At 43.6% G+C, this 25,074-nt stretch overlaps 1 protein-coding gene across 1 annotated transcript; it reads right to left on the reverse strand.

Moving 5' to 3' along the window:
• Positions 1-10,280: 10,280 nt before the first annotated feature.
• LOC106608995 (serine/threonine-protein kinase D3) lies at positions 10,281-24,992 on the reverse strand. The gene is made up of 19 exons (XM_082977526.1): positions 24,714-24,992; positions 24,172-24,383; positions 22,659-22,797; positions 22,057-22,188; positions 21,685-21,842; positions 20,535-20,739; positions 20,181-20,270; positions 19,553-19,706; positions 19,145-19,268; positions 18,956-19,033; positions 18,502-18,715; positions 18,158-18,186; positions 17,891-17,963; positions 17,646-17,752; positions 17,357-17,518; positions 17,081-17,179; positions 16,699-16,966; positions 15,192-15,277; positions 10,281-12,231 (listed from the first exon to the last, which is right to left on the reverse strand). The coding sequence occupies exons 1-19, from the start codon at positions 24,769-24,771 to the stop codon at positions 12,067-12,069; spliced, it is 2,553 nt and encodes an 850-aa protein (XP_082833652.1). The 5' UTR covers positions 24,772-24,992; the 3' UTR covers positions 10,281-12,066.
• Positions 24,993-25,074: the final 82 nt, after the last annotated feature.

Consider the following 25,074-nt stretch of genomic DNA (forward strand, 5'->3'; position numbering starts at 1 on the left):
TGGTGCATGGGGCAAAGAAGCCATTTTGACATCTTTCTCTTCATACACCATATTTTCGTATATAAAGTACTACAATTCGTTTTTTTGACGGCAACAGTCAAATTTAGTAACAAGGCGTTAGGTCGAGTTATGACAAGGAGGAGGAAAAAAACACAAAACACAAACATGCGACTCCTGAAAATAGGCCTATATCTCCTGATTGACCAGGGTACAGAACTGAGGACCTTTTTTTCTCCTGTTAATAGTGACATGGAGAGAGTGAGGAAGAGGCAGTGTCTGAAGAATGGAAAAGGAGTCGGGAAATGGAAATCCACGACGTGTCCATGAGGATTCTTTGCTGATTGGAGTACAAATCAATGAAAAAGTCAAATCATGGAGTTTTGTCTGATTTGTTTGAGGAATCAGGGTAGGTGTAAAGTAATCTAGGAAAGGTGCAGCCAGTCAAGGTTGCGAGAAGTGGATTCATAATGATGGGGTGTACATCTGTCTCCTAGAGGAATTGAGCTTTGTGCTTGATTTCTAATTTTCAGAGTAAATAACTCACGGACACTAGAGAAGCTTAACCAAGTTTAATTCTTCCCAAAGAGTCGATACAGCAGGATTCAGACAAAGACATGTTTCCACCACCACAAGTATATATACTCCACTTTAGGCACTTCTTCTCTCCAATCGTTACATCTTATGGTTCGACAGGAAGAGGGTAATAAACCATAATTTCTCCCTTCAGGGGATCTGATCTGACCTCAACCCCTCCTTCGCCTAATCCACAGATGTCCATCCGCTTCCCCAATAGCAATCCTATGACTTCCTCCCGTCCACTCAACACTGGGCGGCAGGTAGCCTAGTGGTTAGAGCATTGGACTTGTAACCGAAAGGTTGCACGATCGAATCCCCAAGCTGACAAGGTAAAAATCTGTTGTTCTGCCCCCAAACAAGGCAGTTAACCCACTGTTCTTAGGCCGTCATTGAAAATAAAAATGTGTTCTTAACTGACTTTCCTAGTTAAATAAAGGTAAGATAAAAAAAAAAAAACATTCCAAAGCCATCTGTCTCCTACAGATAACCATTAACTTCTGTTGGTAACACTAGTCTCTTTCACTCCTGTTACTAGCAAAGTTTGTCCAAAATAGCTAGCAATGCCAACGTTAATTAGCTAAAATACTGTCCCCTCAATCTTACTTAGCTGGCTAAATTTATACTGCATCTCAAGTCAATCTGGTGACATCACAATCATGACCAAATGTTTTCCTTCTACTTATCTACCTTTTTTTTAAATGTTATGACAAGAGTGCCATCCTCCTGCATCTCACACATGCACTCCACCCTCCTGCCACTGGACTGTACCTGTTCATAACCTGCAATACATTACTTAGATGGGACTTCATCACCCAATGGACACTTGAAGACAGAACCTCACCCAGAGAGCTGTGCATGTCAGTGTGCAATTAGCCAAATCCTTAGATTTGGGCAAATATACAAATATACAGTTGAAGTCGGAAGTTTACATACACTTAGGTTGGAGTCATTAAAACTTGTTTTTCAACCACTCCACAAATTTCTTGTGGCAAGTCGGTAAGGACATCTACTTTGTGCATAAAACAAGTAATTTTTCCAAAAATTGTTTACAGACAGATTATTTCACTTATAATTCACTGTATCACAATTCCAGTTGGTCAGAAGTTTACATACAGAAAGTTGACTGTGCCTTTAAACAGCTTGGAAAATTCCAGAAAATGATGTCATGGCTTTAGAAGCTTCTGATAGGCTAATTGACATCAGTTGAGTCAATTGGAGGTGTACCTGTGGATGTATTTCAAGGCCTACCTTCAAACTCAGCGCCTCTTTACTTGACATCATGGGAAAATCAAAGGAAATCAGCCAAGACTTCAGAAAAACAATTGTAGACCTCCACAAGTCTGGTTCATCCTTGGGAGCAATTTCTAAACACCTGAAGGTACCACATTCATCTGTACAAACAATAGTATGCAAGTATAATCCACCATGGGACCACGCAGCCGTCATACCGCTCAGGTAGGAGAGGCGTTCTGTCTCCTAGAGATGAACATACTTTGGTGCGAAAAGTGCAAATCAATCCCAGAACAGCAAAGGACCTTGTGAAGATGCTGGAGGAAACAGGTACAAAAGTATCTACATCCACAGTAAAAGGAGTCCTATATCGACATAACCTGAAAGGCCGCTCAGCAAGGAAGAAGCCACTGCTCCAAAACCACCATAAAAAGCCAGACTACGGTTTGCCACTGCACATGGGGACAAAGATTGTACTTTTTGGAGAAATGTCCTCTGGTCTGATGAAACAAAAATAGAACTGTTTGGCCATAATGACCATCTTTATGTTTGGAGGAAAAAGGGGGAGGCTTGAAAGCCGAAGAACACAATCCCAATCGTGAAGCACGGGGGTGGCAGCTTCATGTTGTGGGGGTGCTTTGCTACAGGAGGGACTGGTGCAATTCACAAAATAGATGGCATCATGAGGGGGAAAATTACATGGATATATTGAAGCAACATCTCAAGACATCAGTCAGGAAGTTAAAGCTTGGTTGCAAATGGGTCTTCCAAGTGGACAATGACCCCAAGCACACTTCCAAAGTTGTGGCAAAATGGCTTAAGGACAACAAAGTCAAGGTATTGGAGTGGCCATTTCAAAGCACTGACCTCAATCCTATAGAAAATTTGTTGGCAGAACTGAAAAAGTGTGTGCGAGCAAGGAGGCCTAGAAACCTGACTCAGTTACACCAGCTCTGTCAGCAGGAATAGGCTAAAATTCACCCAACCTATTGTGGGAAGCTTGTGGAAGGCTACCTGAAACATTTGACCCACGTTAAAAAAATGTAAAGGCAATGCTATCAATTACTAATTGAGTGTATGTAAACTTCTGACCCACTGGGAATGTGATGAAAGAAATAAAAGCTGAAATACATCATTCTCTGTACTATTATTCTGACATTTTACATTCTTAAAATAAGGTGGTGAACCTAACTGACCTAAGACAGGGAATTTTTACTAGGATTAAATGTCAGGAATTGTGAAAAACTGAGTTTAAACGTATTTGGCTAAGGTGTATGTTAACTTCCGACTTTAACTGTAAATAGCTGTAAATAAATGCCATTCTAGTTTTGGTTAGACAGCCGAAGTTGTACTCTCTACACAGGCACACTGTTTTTATAAGCATATCAATATATTATTTACAGCAGAACATGTTTTGTCTTTGTAACACAAACACATGCATGCATTTTTTGTTGATTTACAGTGCATTGGGAAATTCAGACCCCTTGACTTTTTCCACATTTTGTTATGTTACAGACTCATTCTAAAATGTACTAAATAGTTTTCCCCCCCTCATCAATATACACACAATACCCCATAATGACACAGCAAAAACAGGTTTTTAGAAATGTATAATAAAAAACTGAAATATCACATTTACATAAGTATTCAAACCTTTTACTCTGTACTTTGTTGAAGCACCTTCGTCAACAATAACAGCCTCGAGTCTTCTTGGGTATGATGCTATAAGCTTAGCCTGTATTTGGGGAGTTTCTCCCATTCTTCTCAGAAGATCCTTTCAAGTTCTGTCAGGTTGGATGGGGAGCGTCGCTGCACAGCTACTATCAGGTATCTCCAGAGATGTTTGACTGGGTTCAAGTCCGGGCTCTGGCTGGGCCACAAAAGGACATTTAGAGACTTGTCCCGAAGCCACTCCTGTGTTGTGTTGGCTGTGTGCTTAGGGTCTTGTCCTGTTGGAAGGTGAACCTTCACCCCAGTCTGAGGTCCTGAGTGCTCTGGAGAATGTTTTTTAAATCAAGGATCTCTCTGTACTTTGCTCCGTTAATCTTTCCCTCGATCCTGTCTAGTCTCCCAATCCCTGAAAAACATCCCCACAGCATGCTGCTGCCACCACCATGCTCCACCGTAGGGATGGTGCCAGGTTCCCTCCAGACGTGACGTTTGGCATTCAGGCCAAATTGAACAAATTAACAATTTGTCCAAATTGAACAAATGAACAATTTGGCCTGATTGATGAACAATCAGGCCAAATTGTTCATCAAGCCAGAGAATCTTGTTTCTCATGGTCTGAGTCCTTTAGGTTCCTTTTGGCAAACTCCAAGCAGGCTGTCGTGCCTTTTACTGAGAAGTGGCTTCAGTCTGGCCAATCTATCATAAAGAGTCTTGGTTGTTCCAAACTTCTTCCATTTAAGAATGATGGAGGCCACTGTGTTCTTGGTGACCTTCAATGCTGCAGACATTTGTTGGTACCCTTCCCCAGGTCTGTGCTTCGACACAATCCTGTCGTCTCGGAGCTCTACGGACAATTCCTTCGACTTCATGTCTTCGTTTTTGCTCTGACATGCACTGTCAATGGTGGGACCTTATATAGACAGGTGTGTGCCTTGCCAAATCATGTCCAATCAATTGAATTTACCACAGGTGGACTCCAATCTAGTTTTATAAACATCTCAAGGATGATCAATGGAAACAGGATGCACCTGAGCTCAATTTCGAGTCTCATAGCAAAGGGTCTGAATACCTATGTAAATAAGGTATTTCTGTTTTTATTTGTCACTTTGTCATTATGGGGTGTTGTGTTTAGATTGATGAGGACATTTTTTTATTTCATCCATTTTAAAATCAGGCTGTAATGTAACAAAATGTGGAAAAAGTCAAGGGGTCTGAATACTTTCCGAATGCACTGTATCTGTACTAAAGCTGGGCGACATTTGTGCAGTGTCCTCATGTAGCCTACACCTGTAGGGATATTAGTTCTGGGATTTGTCTCCCGGGAAATATCTAACAGCAGACATAAGGAGAGAGAAGACGAGAGAAAACTAGCCAGTTATAGAATTATTGTGTTGTAGGACAGCTGAGCTGACTGAAGACAGCGCATGGGCATTCAACTCGCAGTAGTTGATATCGTTTCCACAGCAACATGTATTTAAATGATGTGATGAACTGTTGAAACTAAGTTGCAAGCTTCTTTCGTAGCAAGGTGTTGTAGAAGGAGTGTCTTATGAAACACATTCCAGACACTAGCTCTTGCTATCTTGCCATGACTGTTTTGACAGAGACATATCAGGTAGATAGGATAGCCAGCTGCAGCTATCACCAAGCTATGCTAGCTAGCTGCTGTCAGCTTGGCTAAACACAAGGTCAGAACAGCCTTTAGCCTACACATAGAACTGAATTAGCTGACCATCTTGAGATGGTGAGTCAGTCAGGAGGGGAGAAGTCCTCAACTTAAAAACTTTGTTCTCTCCATAGCAAAGTTAGCGTAGCTTACCTCGCTGTACTCACTACTGTTGTGACTGAATGGCAAAGACACACCCAAGAAACACCCACATAAAACCACACCCACATGATAACTCTCGTTTGCCCTCAGTCATGGACGGTAGGATTTGTTAATGAGCATAGATGAAAAATGAATCCAAATCAGGGAGTGCAGTCACCCTGTAAGAAGGTTCCTGGTTTGTTCAGAGCCAGACAGCTAAACATAAATCGAGGCAGGTGGAGGGAGGAGAGCCTGGCCGTGGTGTTGTGCTTTGAGTTGGAGGTTCTCCCTGATAGTGTGATTCCAGGATATGAGTTATCTGGTTAGAGCATTTGTGCCTAATGTTTTGTAGTGTTCGCGCTGCCAGAAGTTGACGAGGCATCACTCTAGTATGGACTTCTACCGCAGTTTACACAGCTCAGTCAGCAGTATCAAGAAGTGTAAACCCAGAATAGAGGGACTGAGTGAATGTGGTCTGTACACGGTGGTATTAGAAAAGGCGCTGTAGAAGTACAGATTACCTGCCTTGTGATCCAGGTACACTCTTACTCTGGAGGACTGAGGGCCTGATACTTCAACTTCACAATGTGTGTGTCTGGAACGATAACTACACCAACAGCTATCACTAGAGTACTCTAAACTCCAGAACTTGACATAGTATCCTAATCTAGAATCTACATTGCCTACTGATGTCTTGATATGAGACTGCTATATGAAACTTCCCTGACCACTCCACCTTCCAACAACAGCGTTCAGACAGACCCTCTCTACACAGTACCTGAGGCCACGTAGTGAACCTTTCTGGATGGTTAGGATATGGATGGGCTCAGGATGTATATGTCACCTTTCTGGAGGCGTTCATTGTGTGCCGTGTTTGGGTCCAGAGTGAGCTGGCAGGAGTCTAGGAGAAGAGCAGAGCGGAGAACAATGAGGGGAGATAACTTACTGTTCTAAGTCAGATACTGTATCTACCCTGTCAGATTGTAGCGGAGTAGGGATTATAGAAATATGAAAATAAGATAAGCGTCTCACTAGTCTTTGACTATATGTACTATTGCTATATGTTTCTATCTTAGAGTTTTTGAGGATTGTCAGTAGATACAGACTTAGTTGCTTCAGGATAAAGAGCACATAATTAGATAAAACGATTGAATGTATCTCTGTGATAAAGAGACTCACATTGTAAGAGCTCTTCTCTGGTCTTGGGTTTGAGAGGCAGTAAAACATCCACTGTTTTCACTACAGACACAAACACATTTACAGAGAGAGGGATATTTTTTTATTCACCATACCGTATTGAACATATATAAACGTATGGCTTTTTTTTTAAGTACATAACTAAATATTTAGCCATATTTCCCCTTTTAGAATTATTTCCAACCCACCTATATTCTCTTTTTATTTAAGGGGGCATTCTAGTTTCTCTCTCCGTCCACACAGACTTACTCACAACATTACTCACAACCTCTGAAGGGTGAAGAAATATGGCTTAGTCCCTAAAACCCTCACAAACTTTTACAGATGCACAATTGAGAGCATCCTGTCGGGCTGTATCACCGCCTGGTACGGCAACTGCACCGCCCACAACCGCAGGGCTCTCCAGAGGGTGGTGCGGTCTGCCCAAAGCATCACTGGGGGTAAACTACCTTCCCTCTAGGACACCTAAAGCACCTGATGTCACAGGAAGGCCAAAAAGATCATCATGGACATCAACCACCCGAGCCACTGCCTGTTCACCCTGCTATTATCCAGAAGGCTAGGCCAGTACAGATGCATCAAAACTGGGACAGAGAGACTAAAAACAGCTTCTATCTCAAGGCCATCAGACTGTTAAATAGCCATCACTAACATAGAGTGGCTGCTGCCAACATACAGACTCAAATCTCTGGCCACTTTAATACAGGTATCACTACTCACTTTAATAATGTCTACATATCCTACATTACTCATCTCATATGTATATACTGTATTCTATGCCATCTATTGCATTGCTCATCCATATATTTATATGTACATATTCTTATTCATCCCTTTACATTTGTGTGTATAAGATAGTCATTGTGAATTTGTTAGATTACTTGTTGATATTGCTGCACTGTCGGAACTAGAAGCACAAGCACTTCGCTACACTCGCATTAACATCTGCTAACGATGTGTATGTGACCAATAAAAATCTATTTGATTTGAAAATGTAGGGAAAATGGGCGGAGATCAGAGACATTGCAGTGTGGTGCCAGGACAACTACCTCTCCCTCAACGTGAGCAAGACAAAGGAGATGATCGTGGACTACAGGAAAAGGAGGGCCGAACATGCCCCCATTCACATCAATGGGGCTGTAGTAGAGCGGGTTGAGAGTTTCAAGTTCCTTGGTGTCCACATCACCAACAAACTATCATGGTCCAAACACACCAAGACATCGAAGAGGGCACGACAACACCTTTTTCCCCTCAGGTGACTGAAAAGTTTTGGCTTGGGCCGCCAGATCCTCAAAAAATTCTACAGCTGCACCATCGAGAGCATCCTGACCAGTTGCATCTCCGCCTGGTATGGCAACTGCTCGGCATCTGACCGTAAGGCACTACAGAGGGTAGTGCGTACCACCCAGTACATCACTTTGGCCAAGCTTCCTGCCATCCAGGACATATATACTAGGCGGTGTCAGAGGAAAGCCCAAAAAATTGTCAAAGAAGCCATAGACTGTTCTCTCTGCTACCGCACAGCAAGCGGTTCTGGAGCGCCAAGTCTAGGTCCAAAAGGCTCCTTAACAGCTTCTACCCCCAAGCCATAATACTGCTGGACAATTAATCAAATGGCCACCTGGACTATTTACATTGACCCCCCCCCTGTTTTTACACTGCTGCTACTCGCTGTTTATTATCTATGCATAGTCATTTTACCCCTACCTATGTACAAATTAGCTTGACTAACCTGTATCCCCGCACATTGACTCGGTACCAGTAACCCCTGTACATAGCCTCTGTATTGTTATTTTATTGTGTTATTTTTTAAACTTTAGTTTATTTAGTAAATATTTTCTTAACTCTATTTCTTGAACTGCATTGTTGGTTAAGGGCTTGTAAGTAAGCATTTCACGGTAAGGTCTACACCTGTTGTATTCGGCGCATGTGACAAATACAAATTGATTTGAAATGGCGCAGCAAATCTTCCAGAAAAACAGTCGCTATCAAACTAGGGAGTTCGTGGCTAATTGAGGTAAAACAGTAATTATGCTCATAGATTATGCACATTGAAACATCCCACCCAAAGCGGGAGGTTTAAAAAAATACTTAGTAGTCGCCAAAGGTCCGAAGCATGTCTTTAACTGTTTGTTTGACTTGTTTTACCTCAGTCCTCTATGCTGCAGCTGACACTGCATCATGGCCTTTATGTTCATCCATAGCATTGCTGTGTAATTGTCAGATGCAGGACTCCATTGCAAAAAGACAATGGAAATCCCTGCTAAAATAAAATAACACACAGATAAAAGATACATTGTTCATTAGTATACATGTAAACCTCCAGCAGTTTGTCATGACTAGAGCAGATCTGCTCCTGCAGATATGTGGAGGCTTTGACCAGCTCATGCTTTCTTAAATCCAGGAATTTCGTAGTGAGGTTGGAGGCAAGTCTCGCAGACAGACACCAGGGCTTTCTGCTTTCTGGTCCCAGTGCAGAAATCACAGGTTACATCTCCAGGTCCAGCATGACACGAGCAGGAGGAAGAGCAGCCTGGAGTCCTGTCTTCTTCGGTTTCTGCATCACCTCAGCCAACATATTATTTTTCCTCAGAGCATGCCTCGGAGTGAATGTCTGTCTACACTGAGGGTAGCTGTAGACGGCCTTCTGTTCATCCTGATCCCAGCAGCCCTCAATGCAGTAACTGGGTCATTCCACAAAATGAGTGCCTTTTTATATTTGAAATAGAAATTTTACACAAATATTGAATTTTAAAAGCATGTTATATTAAATGGAGTACACTTTAATATGAATAAAGACATGCTAAAGTGCCAAAATTCCGCATATTTACATGTCCCTCTGTGCATCCTCTGACTTCCAGGAAGATTTTAACCTACTTAACCCCATAATTTTCACCATCAATGTAAAGTTATGTTGTTGCTTTGACAAAGTAATTGATGAAGATAATTATGCATTTCATGTTATTAGTTAAACCTGTCCCTGATTTTAAGGTCAACCCTGTTACATGAACATTGAATAGTCAAATCACAGTGTAAAAGCAAGTGAGACATTTGCTGGTGTTTAGTGGTGGAAAACTGAGCGCTTCGAGTAGAAAAGGTCAACCCTGTTACCCATAGATAGACAGGCTAGAAATATTTCACTTTTTATAGATTTTTTTGGTGAAGCTTACATTCAATTGTCCTTCCCTGTTGCACACAACAACATTCCATCCCCCTGTCACAAGGGGATTTATGGCTTATTTAAGATGAAGTCATCAACCCTGTTTACGGTCAACCCTGTTACTTTATTTGTCCCTCTTTTTCTCTCTCCAACTTCTCTCCCTTCCTCCGACCCAACCAAACTCACAACATGCGTTTTATAGATCTGTCATGCTCATTGAAAGCAAGTCCAAGAAGCCGTAGATCTGTTCTGTGTGTACTATTTCTATGCCCAAATGAGAAAAGGCCATAGACTCCGATCAGTTTCATTTCCTCAGACGAGAGTGTGGGAGGGGTGGAGTTAGAGGGAAGGAGGAAGGGATAGAAGTTGGAGGGGGATAGAGAACAAGAGACAGACAGACAAACACACAGTCAGACACAGATAGAGAGAGGAGTATGGGAGGGATCTGCCTAAGGAGCGGGTTATAGGGAAGGAGGGAGAGAGAGAGAGCGAGAGAACAGATTTAAACCCTTTTAAAACCTTTATAAACCCCCTAAACAGTAGCATTATTTTAATCTATTCTACACTCTAGATAGTGGATCTTAAACACAATACATCATTATCTAAAGATTTTCTAGGAAAATGAAGCAAGTTATTGAGTAGATTAGCAATGCTGTTTATTGTTTGGCAAATAGCGCCATCAAGTGGACAGTTTTATGATCCAAACATTTTGAAAAATAAATGCACAGGAAAATGTTAAAACATCACATACACTACAAGACCAAAAGTATGTCGACACCTGCTCGAGGAACCTTTCATTCCAAAACCATTGGCATTAATATGGAGTTGGTCCCCCCTTTGCTGCTATAACAGACTCCACTCTTCTGGGAAGGCTTTCCACTAGATGTTGGAAAATTGCTGCTGGGACTTGCTTCCATCAAGCCACAAGAGCATTACTGAGGTCAGGCACTGATGTTGGGCGATTAGATTAGGCCTGCCTTGCAGTCGGTGTTCCAATTCATCCCAAAGTTGTTCGATACGGTTGAGGTCAGGGCTCTGTGCAGGCCAGTCTTCCACACCGATCTCGACAAACCATTTTTGTATGGACCTCGCTTTGTGCACGGGGTCATTGTCATGCTAAAACAGGAAAGGGCCTTCCCCAAACTGTTGCCACAAAGTTGGAAGGACAGAATCATCTAGAATGTCATTGTATGCTGTAGCGTTAATATTTCCCTTCACTGGAACTAAGGGGCCTAGCCTGAATCATGAAAAACAGCCCCAGACCATTATTCCTCCTCCACCAAACTGTACAGTTGGCACTATGCATTGGGACACGTAGCGTTCTCCTGTTATCCGCCGAACCCAGATTTGGACATCGGACTGCCAGATGGTGAAGAGTGATTCATCACTCCAGAGAATGCATTTCCACTGCCCCAGAGTCCAATAGCAGCGAGCTTTACACCGCTCCATCTGACGCTTGGCATTGTGCATGGTGATCTTAGGCTTGTGAGCGTATGTTCGGCCATGGAAATCCATTTTATGCCTCTGGAAGCTGACGTTGCTTCCAGAGGCAGTTTGGAACATGGTAGTGAGTGTTGCAACTGAGGACAGTTACGCACTTCAACATTCAGTGGTCCTGTTCTGTGAGCTTGTGTGACCTACCACTTCGCGGCTGAGCCATTGTTGCTCCTAGATGTTTCTTCTTCACAATAACAGCACTTACAGTTGACTGGGGAAGCTCTAGCAGAGCAGAAATTTGATGACCTGACTTGTTGGAAAGGTGGCATCCTATGACAGTGCCATGTTGAAAGTCACTGAGCTCTTCAGTAAGGCCATTCTACTGCCAATGTTTGTCTATGGAGATTGCATGGCTGTGTGCTCGATTTTATACACCTGTCAGCAATGGGTGTGGCTGAAATAGCCAAATCCACTCATTTGAATGGGTGTCCACATACTTCTGTAAATATAGTGTATGTAGACCATCACCTCTACCAAGGCTTACACATCTCAGTATCGTACCAATACCGCCAAAACGTAGGATAGAGGGGCTGAGTGAATTTGTCTGAACTCTGTGGAGGAGGGTCATAGAAGGATGCATTTTGTAGAAGGACAGAGAACCTGCCTTGTGATCCTGGTAAACTACTACTCTGGGGCACAGAGGGCCTGAAACATTAGTCCTAATATTATCATGCATTAAACAATAACCACTACAAGAGCTGGCATCACTAGGGCACCATAAAGTCCAGGAATTGTCACTGCGTCCGAATCCGGAGTCGTAATCTCTTCCGGTGATCTTTTTATACGAGACTGCTATAGAAACAGACTCACCACTCCACCTTCCACTAACAGCGTCCAGACAGTTGTTTATGCTGATGACCACTGAAACACACCAGTAGTCCAGAAGCCATCTTGTCCGACCCTTCACCTTTGACATTTGGGCCTAGGGTCACAGGCTGTCATCGTACCCGGGGGTCCAGGTGAGGTGAGAGGGGAAGACCAGGCCCCTCTCCAGGGCGTGGCATCTCCAGCGGTCCTCATCCCCCTCGTGGGTCAGGTACCTGCAGCCCATCCTCTTCTCAAACTCCCTCAGGTCACACCACAACTGGAAGTCCTGGGGAATTAAGGATAGGGTTAAGATTATGGTTAAGAGTTAGAAGGGTTTGGTTATGGCTAGGGTTGGTGTTGAGCTGGAATGGAGTTAGGGTTAGGGGGAAGAGGGAGAGTAGAAAAGGACAAAGAGAGAGAGAGAGAGAAAGAAGTGTGAAATTTAGAGATGGCTTGTCAATGACTGGCCATTCATAATGAGTTACAAACTGACTATCCTTCTCACTAGGCTACCACATAGGCTATACCCATTGCCTTACAAACTGCTCTGAGATGTTTTCAGTTTGTCTAAGATGTCAGACACAAACAAGATATTTTTTAAATTGTGATTTATCAGGGGATGTTGCAGCACCCCTACTTCCCGCGGCTATGCTTAGCACAGTGGGAGGCCGTTCCTTCTCTTGCTAGAATAAGACGTAGGCTACCTGCTGCATACTGGTGCTGACAAACCTGTAATTTCTACTAACCTGTCGGTCACTGCTGAGAATCGCAGTTCTCAGCAGTGTCCGACAACTTGACTTTAAGCCAATCAGAAAGCACGAACCTCCACGTGGCAGGGAGACAACAGGTGACAAGAAAATAAAAAACAAAAAAGAGCTTAAGGACAACCAGTGTAATCCTCTCCCTTTTATCAGAATTGTTCTAACTAAGACAATAAAGCATTACATTATTTGTTGTACATCTAGCTAAGGAGTGTTGTGCTTGAATAAGTGTTTTTTTTGTTAGGCTTGAAAATGTGCACAAGCGCATTAACGATAGCTTGCTAACTGACCAATGCAGTCACAAACACTTCATATGAATCGAATGGGTGTGTAAGTGCAGCACAATGTACAAAACACTAAATGCCCTACTAAGCTAGCTATATAGCAAGATGAATAATAAAGAATTGAATTCACTCTCCACTATCCCACTGCCAGTGCCAGTTCGAATTCTAGCTAACGTTAGCTTAACAGTTAGCATCGTCATTATTTTCAGTATCACAACATACAGTTGAAGTAGGAATTTTACATACACTTAGGTTGGAGTCATTAAAACTCGTTTTTCAACCACTCCACAAATTTCTATTTAACAAACTATAGTTTTGACATGTTGGTTAGGACATCTACTTTGACACAAGTCATTTTTCCAACAATTGTTTACAGACAGATTATTTCACTTATAATTCACTGTATCACAATTCTAGTGGGTCAGAAGTTTACATACACTAAGTTGACTGTGCCTTTAAACAGCTTGGAAAATGCCAGAAAATTATGTCATGGCTTTAGAAGCTTCTGATAGGCTAATTGACATCATTTGAGTCAATTGGAGGTGTACCTGTGGATGTATTTCAAGGCCTACCTTCAAAAACAGTGCCTCTTTGCTTAACATCATGGGAAATTCAAAAGAAACCAGCCAAGACCTCAGAAAAAAATTGCAGACATACACAAGTCTGGTTCATCCTTGGGAGCAATTTCCAAACGCCTGAAGGTACCACGTTCATCTGTACAAACAATAGTACCCAAGTATAAACACCATGGGACCATGCAGCCGTCATACTGCTCAGGTAGGAGAGGCGTTCCGTCTCCTAGAGATGAATGTACTTTGGTGCGAAAAGTGCAAATCAATCCCAGAACAACAGCAAAGGACCTTGTGAAAATGCTGGAGGAAACGGGTAGAAAAGTATCTATATCCACAGTAAAACGAGCCCTACATCCACATAACGTGAAAGGCCGCTCAGCAAGGAAGAAGCCACTGCTCCAAAACCGCCATAAAAAAGCCAGACTACGGTGGGGACAAAGATCGTACTTTTTGGAGAAATGTCCTCTGGTCTGATGAAACAAAAATAGAACTGTTTGGCCATAATGACCATCGTTATGTTTGGAGGAAAAAGGAGGAGAAGAACACCATCCCAACCGTGAAGCACGGGGGTGGCAGCATCATGTTGTGGGGGTGTTTTGCCGCAGGAGGGACTGGTGCACTTCACAAAATAGATGGCATCATGAGGGAGGAAAATTATGTAGATATATTGAAGCAACATCTCAAGACATCAGTCAGGAAGTCAATGCTTGGTCGCAAATGGATCTTCCAAATGGACAATGACCCCAAGCATACTTCCAAAGTTGTGGCAAAATGGCTTAATAAGGACAACAAAATCAAGGTATTGGAGTGGCCATCACATAGCCCTGACTTCAATCCTATAGAAAATTGCATAACTGAAAAAGCGTGTGCGAGCACAAGGAGGCCTACAAACCTGACTCAGTTACACTAGCTCTGTCAGGAGGAATGGGCCAAAATTCCCCCAACTTATTGTGGAAGGCTACCCAAAATGTTTGACCCAAGTTAAACAATTTAAAGGCAATGCTACCAAGTACTATTCAGTGTATGTAAACTTCTGACCCACTGGGAATGTGATGAAAGAAATAAAAGCTGAAATAAATCATTCTCTCTACTATTGTTCTGACATTTCACATTCTTAAAATAAAGTATTGATCCTAACTGACCTAAGACAGGGAATATTTACTAGGATTAAATGTCAGCAATTGTGAACTGAGTTTAAATGTAATTGGCTAAGGTGTATGCAAACTTCCGACTTCAACTGTAGCTAGCTTCACTGACTTACAGGCAGCTGCTTCACACAACAACAAAACAATCCATTGGGATTTAATTATAATGTTGCTAGTTATCTAGTTGTGGCCATCTGACTCATATCAACAAGGGCTTACTACAAATTATCACTAGCTAGCAACATTATTAGAGAATCTTGCTAGTTGGCTAACATTAGCTATCTACAGCAGGGACAACCCAAACAAGCTACTGCCACCTGGTGGTCTAGAGTATTTTGACTATTGCATCGGTGGTGTATCTGTGATATGTGAACAACAAAAAGTGAACTGCCAACAAGAGGTGCTAAGTACATATCAACAGTCAATATCATTGGTGTGTCTGAGCCTTAAAGTGTTTCTGTTAGGAGAAGTTGAGGTCTTTTACCTGTAGCCAGGGGTGCCCCAGTGCTTTTCCCACACTGAACCTACATCTTACTGCAACCTGGAGCAGGTTGTTGATAAGACTCACAGCTAGAGAGAGAGAGAGAGAGCGATGAGAACATCATGAGAGACTGATTCTACCTCAACACAGATAAAACGTTAGCCCAGGGAAATAAAGAAGAAATAAAATGATGTTTGAATGCTGATTCATTGATTTCTGCACCCCACCTTAGACAAAACACTAGGGGGAATGTTACTTTTAAAACCCCTGATGTTAGCCAAAGGCAGTTGGGTGTACAGACCTACCCTCCAGTGAGATGTTACGCCCAGCGCAGGTGGGGGTAAAAACCTACCCTCCAGTGATATGTTAGCCCAGGGCAGGCGGGGGTAAAGACTTACCCTCCAGTGAGATGTTAGCCCAAGGCAGGCGGGAGTAAAGACTTACACTCCAGTGAGATGTTAGCCTAAGGCAGGCGGGGGTACAGACTACTTAATATTTTTGAGGAAGACACTTTTGTGAAACAACCTTCCTGGGCGAGCCACTATACCCATCAGAGAACGGGGGTTGAGGAGTCATGAAGTCAAATTGATACATACACTCACTTCCAAAATTATTGGCATCCTTGATAATGATAAACAAAAAATAATAAAAAATACTGAGCTATATTGTACGCTCAGAACAATTTGAAAATTATATTATTTTTCACTAATACAATTTGCCCAGAAAAATTGATTTTCTTTAACAAGTAATACTTGTTATATCTCAAAAAGATAGGTCTCAAAATGATTGCCACTTCTTAAGAATCTTATCAAAAATTAAATCTGCATTAACGTTCAACTTTAAGTTCATCTAAACTTTATGAACTGTATTGTGGTCATCCATGGCTTCCTGTTTCACTGGGGTATACAAATTAGGTAACACACATGTAAAATACATTTGTCATCCACCACCATGGAGAAAGGCAAAGAACTCACAAATGAAAAGAGAAATGGTTGTTGACCTTCATAAATCAGGTACAAACGGCTAAAAAAGGAAATACAGTATACCACTTACCACTGGAACAGTGGTAAACTTGCCTGGTAAAGGACGCATGTGTATCTTTTCCCCACGCATAGTGAGGAAGATGGTTCGGGAGGCAAAGAAAATTCCAAGGGCCACAGTTGGAGAATTCCAGAAAGTGGTGGCATCTTGGGGTCACCAAGATTCCAAAACTACAATTAGACACCACCTCCATTCCACCTCCATTCCAAAACTTCAGCAACCAACAAATGTAAACGCCTGGAGATTGCTAAAAACAGCATTGGCACTTGGATTGGAACCAGGTGCTTTGGTCAGATGAGACGACCGTAGAGCTCTATGGCCACGCAAACCAGTGGTGGGTTCACCATTGAAAGAAATATGCATAAACAGAAAATAACCTCATACCAGCTGTAAAATATGGTGGTGGATCACTGATAATCATTATGCGACTCTTTTGCTTGCATTGGTCCTACCAGGGGAACAAACTTACCCTCTAGTGAGATGTTAGACCAGGGCAGGCGGGGGTACATGAAGGCAGCGTTGGTGATCTGTTGTTTGATGTCCTCGTCCTCGTTGAAGGGGAACGTTCCGCTCAGGCTGACGTACAGGACCACACCCACCGCCCACATGTCCAGCGAGCGGTTGTAACCGTGGCTACTGATGACCTCGGGTGCCAGGTAGGCCGGCGTGCCCACCACCGACCGGCGGAATGACTTCTCGCCGATGATGCGGGCAAAACCAAAGTCACACAGCTTTACCTGAGGGGAGAGGAGACGCTGTAAAGTCTGATGGAAGGGTTATTTTACAAAGTAGACAGTCTTCACAGACAAATTGATGCACATGCATGCACGCACGCACGCACACACACTGACCTGAGGGAAAGAGTCTGGGGAGGCCAGCAGTACATTCTCAGGTTTCAGGTCACAGTGAGCGATGTGTTTGAAGTGCAGGTAGCGCAGGGCCTCTAAAATCTACACACACAAGTCTATGAGTCAACAAAGAATTCAAAATCAACTGAATTTCACATATTGACGTATGCATCAAACGTATTATTAAAAAGGCACTACTCTCCCCCCTCTAGAGGCACTATTTGAATACCGCAGACTGCTGAAGAAATAGTCTGTGTCCTACCACTATGTGACCAGTACCTGTGTAACCAAGAAACGTGTGGTGCGCTCTGGCAGTCGGCCCTTCTCATTGGACAGAATCATCTCCAGCATATCTCCATGGAGCTTCTCCATGACAATGAATACGTGATCCATGGTCTCAAACACGCCCTCCAGTAGAACTATACCGAGGTGGGACAGATTCTGCACACATACGCACACGCACACATTGAAAGGGGGAAACTAATTTGACGAACGGGATGTTCATTTCAAACACTGTACCTCCCTGTGACACAAACGCAACATAAACAAACAAATCTAGAACAGTCACCTGTAGAATTGCCTGCTCGTTCCTCAACTGTCTCTCCTGTTTGGTAGGGAAACGGGTTTTGTCGATGACCTTGACGGCCACTGGCCGACCAGACTGTCTGTGGGTGCCTGGGGACGAGAGTAGACTCTCAGCTAGCCAAGTAATACAATGATAATACCCTACATATAATCTGAATAGACGGAGCTCATTGAGCCTAACAGGTAACGGCAGAGAAAGTATTTCTTCCAGTGTAACGTCAAACCCACCTCCATACACCACTCCAAACTGTCCTGAACCCAGCACCTCATCAGTGAAGATCTGATACACTGAGCTGACATCCTGAATGACACACACACAAACATAAAAAGACACACACACAAACATAAAAAGGCACACACACAAACATAAACACAAAATGCGAGCAATACACACACACACACAGTGTTAAGTTACTCATCTATCCATTTCAGACAATGAGACTCGAGAGCTCGTACTCCATATAGATCCATCAGCCGCCCACCCCACACACTTACCGGGCTTTTTCCACTCTGGGGTTCATGGTCTATAACAGAAAGAGTTCTCTCTTTATTAAAAGCACCAATTGTCAATCTCACCATTGTTAAAGAACATGACCATGGAACTAAGTCTAACACGCATGAGGATGATGCCAACTTTACTTTGAAGCCTTTATGAAAAACAATGTGAGAGACCATCCAGTGGCATGGCCCTCAGAGCCCTTAGGGAGTTTGGCCAACTGACACAGGACACCATGGAGGTGAGTTGTGGGGGTAAATACTTGGCTCTGATGTCAGTCATTGGTCTATCTCTGAACAATACTCTAGTACCCCAGTCCAAACATGCTACTTCTCTGACTCACCTTGTCCCTGTTTGTCCACCTGCCCACTGTTCAGCACGGGCATCAGAGCCTGGCGTACGGCGGTTTCCCAGGCCTGTCCATCCCGGCCCGCCAACACACAGTACACCAGCGTGCCCGTCACCACTTCGAAGGAGTGGGCACTGTTGCCGGGCAACAAGGGGACAGACAGCTGGGCGGGGCCTCGTACCTGCAGCACCTCAGATAGAGGAATCTCCTAGAGAGGGAGGGAGGAATGAAGATAGAGGAAGGGAGACAGGAGAGGGTGTGGAGAAGGGTAGAAAAGGGAGGGAAAGAGTGAGAGACAAGGGAGAAGGGAGGGAGGAAGAAAAACACATTTTGCTGATGTTCTATTTGGCCACAAGAGGTTAGTACTGTAGTGTTGAGGTGACTGTGACTGGCCTTGGATGGTAAATGATAGCATGATAGATGGATCTTTCTTCCCCACTGAACCAACCTTGTAGTACTTGGTGTTGATCTCGTTCTGGTACAGAGTGATACTCTTCCAGTCCAATATCCAGTAATGACGTTTCCTCTGACAGAAACAATGAGAAAGTATGGTGTGAGTGTTTTCTCTGTGTGAATGTTTTCTCTCTCTGTGTGTGTGTGTGTGTGTGTGCATGCCTGCCTGCGTATGTGTTCTCACCAGTGTGTCAGTGTTGGTGTGATGCAGTAGCCAACCCTCTCTCAGTACTCCACTGGCCTGTCTTTTAGTGTGACGGACTGACTGGACTACCCGCATTAGAGGAATATAACTACTGAAACATGGACTGAGGGAGAGAGGGAGGGAGGGAGGGAGGGAGGGAGAAGAGGGAGAGAGGAACCGATAAGATGAGTAATATAGAGAGAGCGAGAGAGAGAAGTAAGGAAGGAGAAAGAGAGAGATGAGAGAGAGTGCGAGGGAAAGAAGAGAGATAACTTTTTTACAACTTCAATGACAGACACTCATGTACTACATATTCAAATTATTATTATCATCATCAAAACTCAAAATGGAAACATACTGAACTTTACATCCTATCATAGCCATTTAAAAAATATATATATATCTTACATGATTGGTGGCTGATGTCCCACTTCCTTGTTCTCAGCAAATGGAATCTCAGTAGACGGCTCGTCGTCATCGTCTTCTAGTGATGTTATACTCAAGCTCATATCCTCCTCATCATCCTCTGTGTCGTTCTTGTAGCCGAGACTGGACACTGAGTCTGAGTCACAACACTTCCTACATCAATATTAAGCTACTAAGGCACTGTTTGTGTCAATGAGAAGTATGGCAGTTCTACTCTCTTGTCAAAACATGTATATGGAATGTATCATTTTATTAAGGACAATTTCACTTTTTTTCAACCAAATCTTTATTTTTGATGTAAATGTCATAGAAGTGTCCAGACACTTTTTTTGTGATTTCTTTCTAATGGTTTTGAGAAACTTACCCCACCGGCAATATACTTCCTCATGCTTGTTCTGCAGTTGTAGGGGCACAGAAAAACCTGAACAAAGGCTCCAAAAACACTCAAATATGTCCTTTTAGAAACGGCAACGGAAAGAATCGCTAAACAAGTGTCCGGACATTTACATCAAAAATAGAGTTTTTAACTTTTCCTTGAAGCACGTTCGACATGGACTCCATTGGTTAATAAGTTCAGTGGCCTGTCTTGCGCTGAGACTTTGTCTCTCACCTCCTTCCCCATTGGTGTTCCTCCTCTCTCCAGGACAGTCAGCGGGGACCAGGGAGCTCTCACAGCGACGATGGCAGTTCAGCTTACAGTCTGGGGAGAGAAAGAGAGAACGAGAGAAAGCGAGAGAAGGACAGAGAGAGGGAGTGTGAGAAAGAGAGAGGTGAACCTTCAGTACACCAAGGCGACTGACACAGAAATAACACAAAATGTGAAATCTGACCAAGCGATCGACATACCCGCTCCAGAAACGTACGACTAGAGAAAGCACCCCGCCCCCCCTTAAAATAAAACCTGAAATCTATCACCTGCACCCATAACCACACACCCTATCTGAACTATGACGACCCATCTCACCGGAGCATTGTAGGCCCTGGCGGAAGAGGCCTTTGAGGAGGTGGCGGCAGTGCTGGCACACGGTAGGCTTGGTGTAGCTGTGGATGTGGAAGGTGTGGGGCACCCTGGCCCTGCCTGTCTCACCATCCTTTCCCTGGCCCACCCCCAGCCACACCGGGTGATCTGTCCATGACGGGGGTCTGGACCTGGGCTTGGACATACTGATCTAGACGCGGAGGGGAAGAGAGCAGAGAGGGAGGAAGGGGTGAGGGAGAAGAAGAAAAAAAAAGAGAGAGGGAAAGGAAAGGAAGAAAAAGAGATAAAAAAAGAGATTTTCAGGTTCTGCAGTTACTGTTAGAACCACCCAATATTGCCCTGTAAAATAGTTATAGGTGTATCCATGTGAATACACGATGAGTGTTGCTGACATAGAATTAGAATAGAACGCATGCAGGTCTATGACTTCAGCCACTCCAGTGTATGTTTCTAAACACTTCTACATGAATGTGGATGTTACTATGATTACGGATAATCCTGAATGAATCGTGAATAATGATGAGTGAGAAAGTTAGAGGCATAAATATCATACCCCCTCCAAAATGCTAACCTCCCCTGTTATTGTAATGGTGAGAGGTTAGCATGTCTTGGGGGAATGATATTTGTGCGTCTGTAACTTTCTCACTCATCATTATTCACAATTCATTCAGGACTATTCGTAATCATGGTAGCATCCACATGAATGTAGAAGTGTTTAGAAACATATTCTATTCTTATTTACAAATATAAATGAATGTACCATTCATATCTATTGGGCACAAAATAATATGAAACACATCCAAAACAAACAGCAAACGCATCCAACAAGTTTGTAGAGACAAGCTTGATGTAATCATTGCATGCTAGGAATATGGGACCAAATATTAAACTTTTGACTACTTTAATACACGACACTTTTGGTCCCCTAAAATGAAGGGACTACGTACAAAAACTGCTGTAATTTCTAAACGGTTCACCCGATATGGATGAAAATTCCATCAAATTGAAGCTGACAGTCTGCACTTTAACCTTTAGCATTTGAAATCCAAAGTGCAGGAGTACAGAGTCAAAGCAACAAAACATTTGTCACTGTCTCAATACTTTTGGAGCTCACTATATCTCCAAGAATTCTGACCTCCTCTAGACTGCCTCCTGCAGGTGTGGAGAGGGAGTGCGTCCGGGGCCTGCCAGGGGGGAACAGGGACAGGCTGGGGCCACACACACGACGCCGTGCGCGGCTACAGTCACTAGGCAACTGCAGCGCACAGCGCTTATGGAAGTCTAACCCACAACCTACGGAGAGAGACAGAGAGAGAGAGAGAGAGAGCGAGAGAGAGAGATGAGACATAATTGAGACAGAATCTGAGAATTGCTGAATAGATTGAGGTACAAAGATATATACGACTAAGAATTGAATACAATTCAACATTAAATAAATACTGGAGTTGCTCGCTGTGATTAAAGATAGGGATATACAGAAAAAGTACTGCTGTATCCAATTCCTTACCTTCACATTTTAACCCTTGACGTATCAGTCCCCACAGCATCTCACCACAGTGGTGACAGAAGGTGGGGGTGCGATATGATTGGACAGCCAGGGAGTGTGGGCGGGTCTTCATCTCCGTCACAGCAGCTGATCCTGAGTCAGATCAGAATGAGCAGATTATAGTGACAGACAGACTCATTAACCTAGGACGCTAATGCCTTGATAAGACTGACAGCGTTATTGCATCAATGCTGTGTAATAAATGCTGCAGTTCCAACTTTTTTCATGATCCAAAATGTGTGTGGATATGTGTGCGATAAAAGTTAAACATTCACTTTTTGCTACTAGTTCTGTCAAGTCTACGCTTACAATTTGATGCATACGTTGGATAAATCGTATGCACCACAACCCAGAACACACTGCAATTGTCTCTGCAACACAATGCTGCAAGGCAAACGCAGCGTTCCTTTGGAAATGAATGTACTTCTGGCGTACAAAAATTCAATGACGCTGTCGGTCTGACCGAGGCGTTAAACTAGTAAGTAAGTAGATTCAATACGCGGTCAAAAGTAGTACACTATAAACGGAATAGGATGCTAGTTGGGACACAACCCCAGCCTGACCTGAGAGGATGACCTCTATGAGGTCACCGTCCTGCAGTGGATCCTGGTCTGTGAGTCTGTGGAGGAGGTGTTCTGAGCCAGGCTGGTGTCTAAACAGGAGGATCTTCTCCCCTACACCCACCACACTGCAGTCTGGAGCCTAAAATACCCAGAGACATGATCAATCAATCAGTGTGGTTCTGTCTGGTTTATCATTTGGATATGCATCATCAAAAGCATGCAGACAGACAGTGGGTGTTTAGTGAGGAGGCCAATATAGAGAGAGACTGGTCATGGAACAATGTGAGGGATGTCAAGCGTCATTGTCGTTAGATATTCAAATGTCATGGAAACAAGTTTGAGTGTGGGTTCATTTCCAGGCTTTCTGACCGTTTGTTTGTATGTTTGCTACCAAAAACAGGCAAAGTGCAATGACCTCTGGGGGGGATTTCCAGATGATTCACACAGACCACATACAGGTTCACACACAAAGATTTACATTTAAGTCACTTAGCAGACGCTTAGCAGACACTTAGCAGACATTTTAAGATTGCTAGGTGGGACAACCACATATCACAGTCATAATAAATACATTTTTCCTCAATAAAGTAGCTATCAGCAAAGTCAGAGCTACTAAGGAGGGAAAAGGTCAAGTGCAAGTGTTAGTTCACAATTATTAGGGGGGGTGCTGTGGGATTATTTAAGATGCTCTTTGAAGAGGTAGGGGTTCAGATGTTTTCGGAAGATGGGCAAGGACTCTGCTGTCCTAGCTTCAGGGGAAAGCAGGTTCAACTATTGGGGTGCCAGGACAGAGAAGAGCTTGGATTGGGCTGAGTGGGAGCTGAGAGACCAGAGGTGAGAGAACAGAGTGCTCGGGTTGGGGTGTAGGGTTTGAGCATAGCCTGAAGGTAGGGAGGGACAGTTCCTCTTTCTGCTCCGTAGGCAAGTACCATGGTCAAAGACACCTACACAGACACACAGTACATTGCACATATGCGCGCACGCACGCACGCACGCACGCATGCAAACACACTTGTATAACTAACCTTGTGGGGACACACAATTCAGTCCCATTCAAAATCCTATTTTCCCTAACCCCTAACCCTAATCTGTACCCTTACCCTAACCTTAAACCTAACCATAGGTGTGTGTGTGTGTGTGTGTGTGTGTGTGTGTGTGTGTGTGTGTGTGTGTGTGTGTGTGTGCGCGTGCGTGTGCGTGTGTGAGAGATGCAGGAGGAGAGTCTGTGGTTGGAAAGTAAGCTGCAGACACAGCTAAACCACACAGCAGCCCCTCTGGCTGACATAGTAACAGGGCTATCTCTCACTGAGGTGTGGTAGAGACAGACATACAAAGAGACACACACACACACACACACACACACACACACACACAGAGAGAGAGAGAAAGAGAGGGAGAAAGAGAGAGGCAGAGAAAGACATTTTAGCTACTGTGTTGCATCACACCAATAGTTAAAGAAATTGGCTAAACCATTCTAGACTGGGGGGGGGGGGGGCTGGCTGTGGATGTTAACCTTGCGTTCTATGATCTCTGCCGCCAGTCTCTTGGCGTGGCGAAAGCTGAGCTGCCCTCTAGGCACCCATACCACCTCCCTGAAGAGGCCTAGCTGGAACTGGACCAAGGCAGGGCCGAGAGGTGCCTGGAGGGGCCCGGGGGCTGCGGGGTGGGAAGGTCGATCAGGGGTACCCGGGCTAGACCGGGTCAATGACATCCTGGAGAGAGAACCTATAGGTGCAGATAGAGATAAAGATACCTCTCTAGCGCTATGACAGAAATAAGACGGTGCACTTATAGGAGAGAATTAAAATATATTTATCAGGAACAGAAGTACTGATGGATCATGGATGCATAGGTACACTAAAAATAACATTTATTCAAATAGCACATTTCCTACATACACAGCAACTGAATGTACATCACAGGCACGGAGCTTGTCAATAAGTGAACAAAATAACAGAGCATATTGACATACTAGATTTTCTGTACAAAGTTCAATCAGACAAACATGGCTACTGAGACACAGCAAAGTACTTTTGGTGAGGGAAACCCCCTTACTTGATATTTCAGAGTCCATACAGTCTAGTTTACACCTTCCAGGCTCGGAAAGCTCCATCTTAGCAGCCCGATCTCCTGTCCTCGTTCAAAAGACTCCTTGACAAATGAACAGTGGCTACTGTTCTCAACCTTTTCTTCAGAAGCACACTGGTGGATTTGATTTCCTCATGTGAGGCTGTAGGCTTATAACAGTGACAGGAAGCGACTTAGTAACACCCTCAGCCCAGAATGTGAACACACACACACGTCAACTTGATACTTACCAGAAGCCTGGTCCACCGTTATCATTTGTCCAATAAATGTCACACTGGTTTGTTGGTTCATGTCGTGTACAACTTGATCTCTTATGTTCCAGCAGGCA

The sequence above is a fragment of the Salmo salar genome, chromosome 07, assembly GCF_965601325.2.
Source record: "Salmo salar chromosome 07, fSalSal1, whole genome shotgun sequence".
In the NCBI taxonomy this organism is placed as follows: Eukaryota; Metazoa; Chordata; class Actinopteri; order Salmoniformes; family Salmonidae; genus Salmo; species Salmo salar.

What these genes read in the sequence shown, in the direction of transcription:
- LOC106608995 (XM_082977526.1), bottom strand. Translation starts at nt 24,771, where the DNA reads ATGGAGCTTTCCGAGCCTGGAAGGTGTAAACTAGACTGTATGGACTCT. An exon ending in ACGAGCAGGCAATTCTACAG is followed by an intron (nt 17,519 to 17,645) that starts GTGACTGTTCTA and finishes GTATGTGTGCAG; the next exon opens with AATCTGTCCCACCTCGGTAT. An exon ending in CACGTTTCTTGGTTACACAG is followed by an intron (nt 17,180 to 17,356) that starts GTACTGGTCACA and finishes TTGTGTGTGTAG; the next exon opens with ATTTTAGAGGCCCTGCGCTA.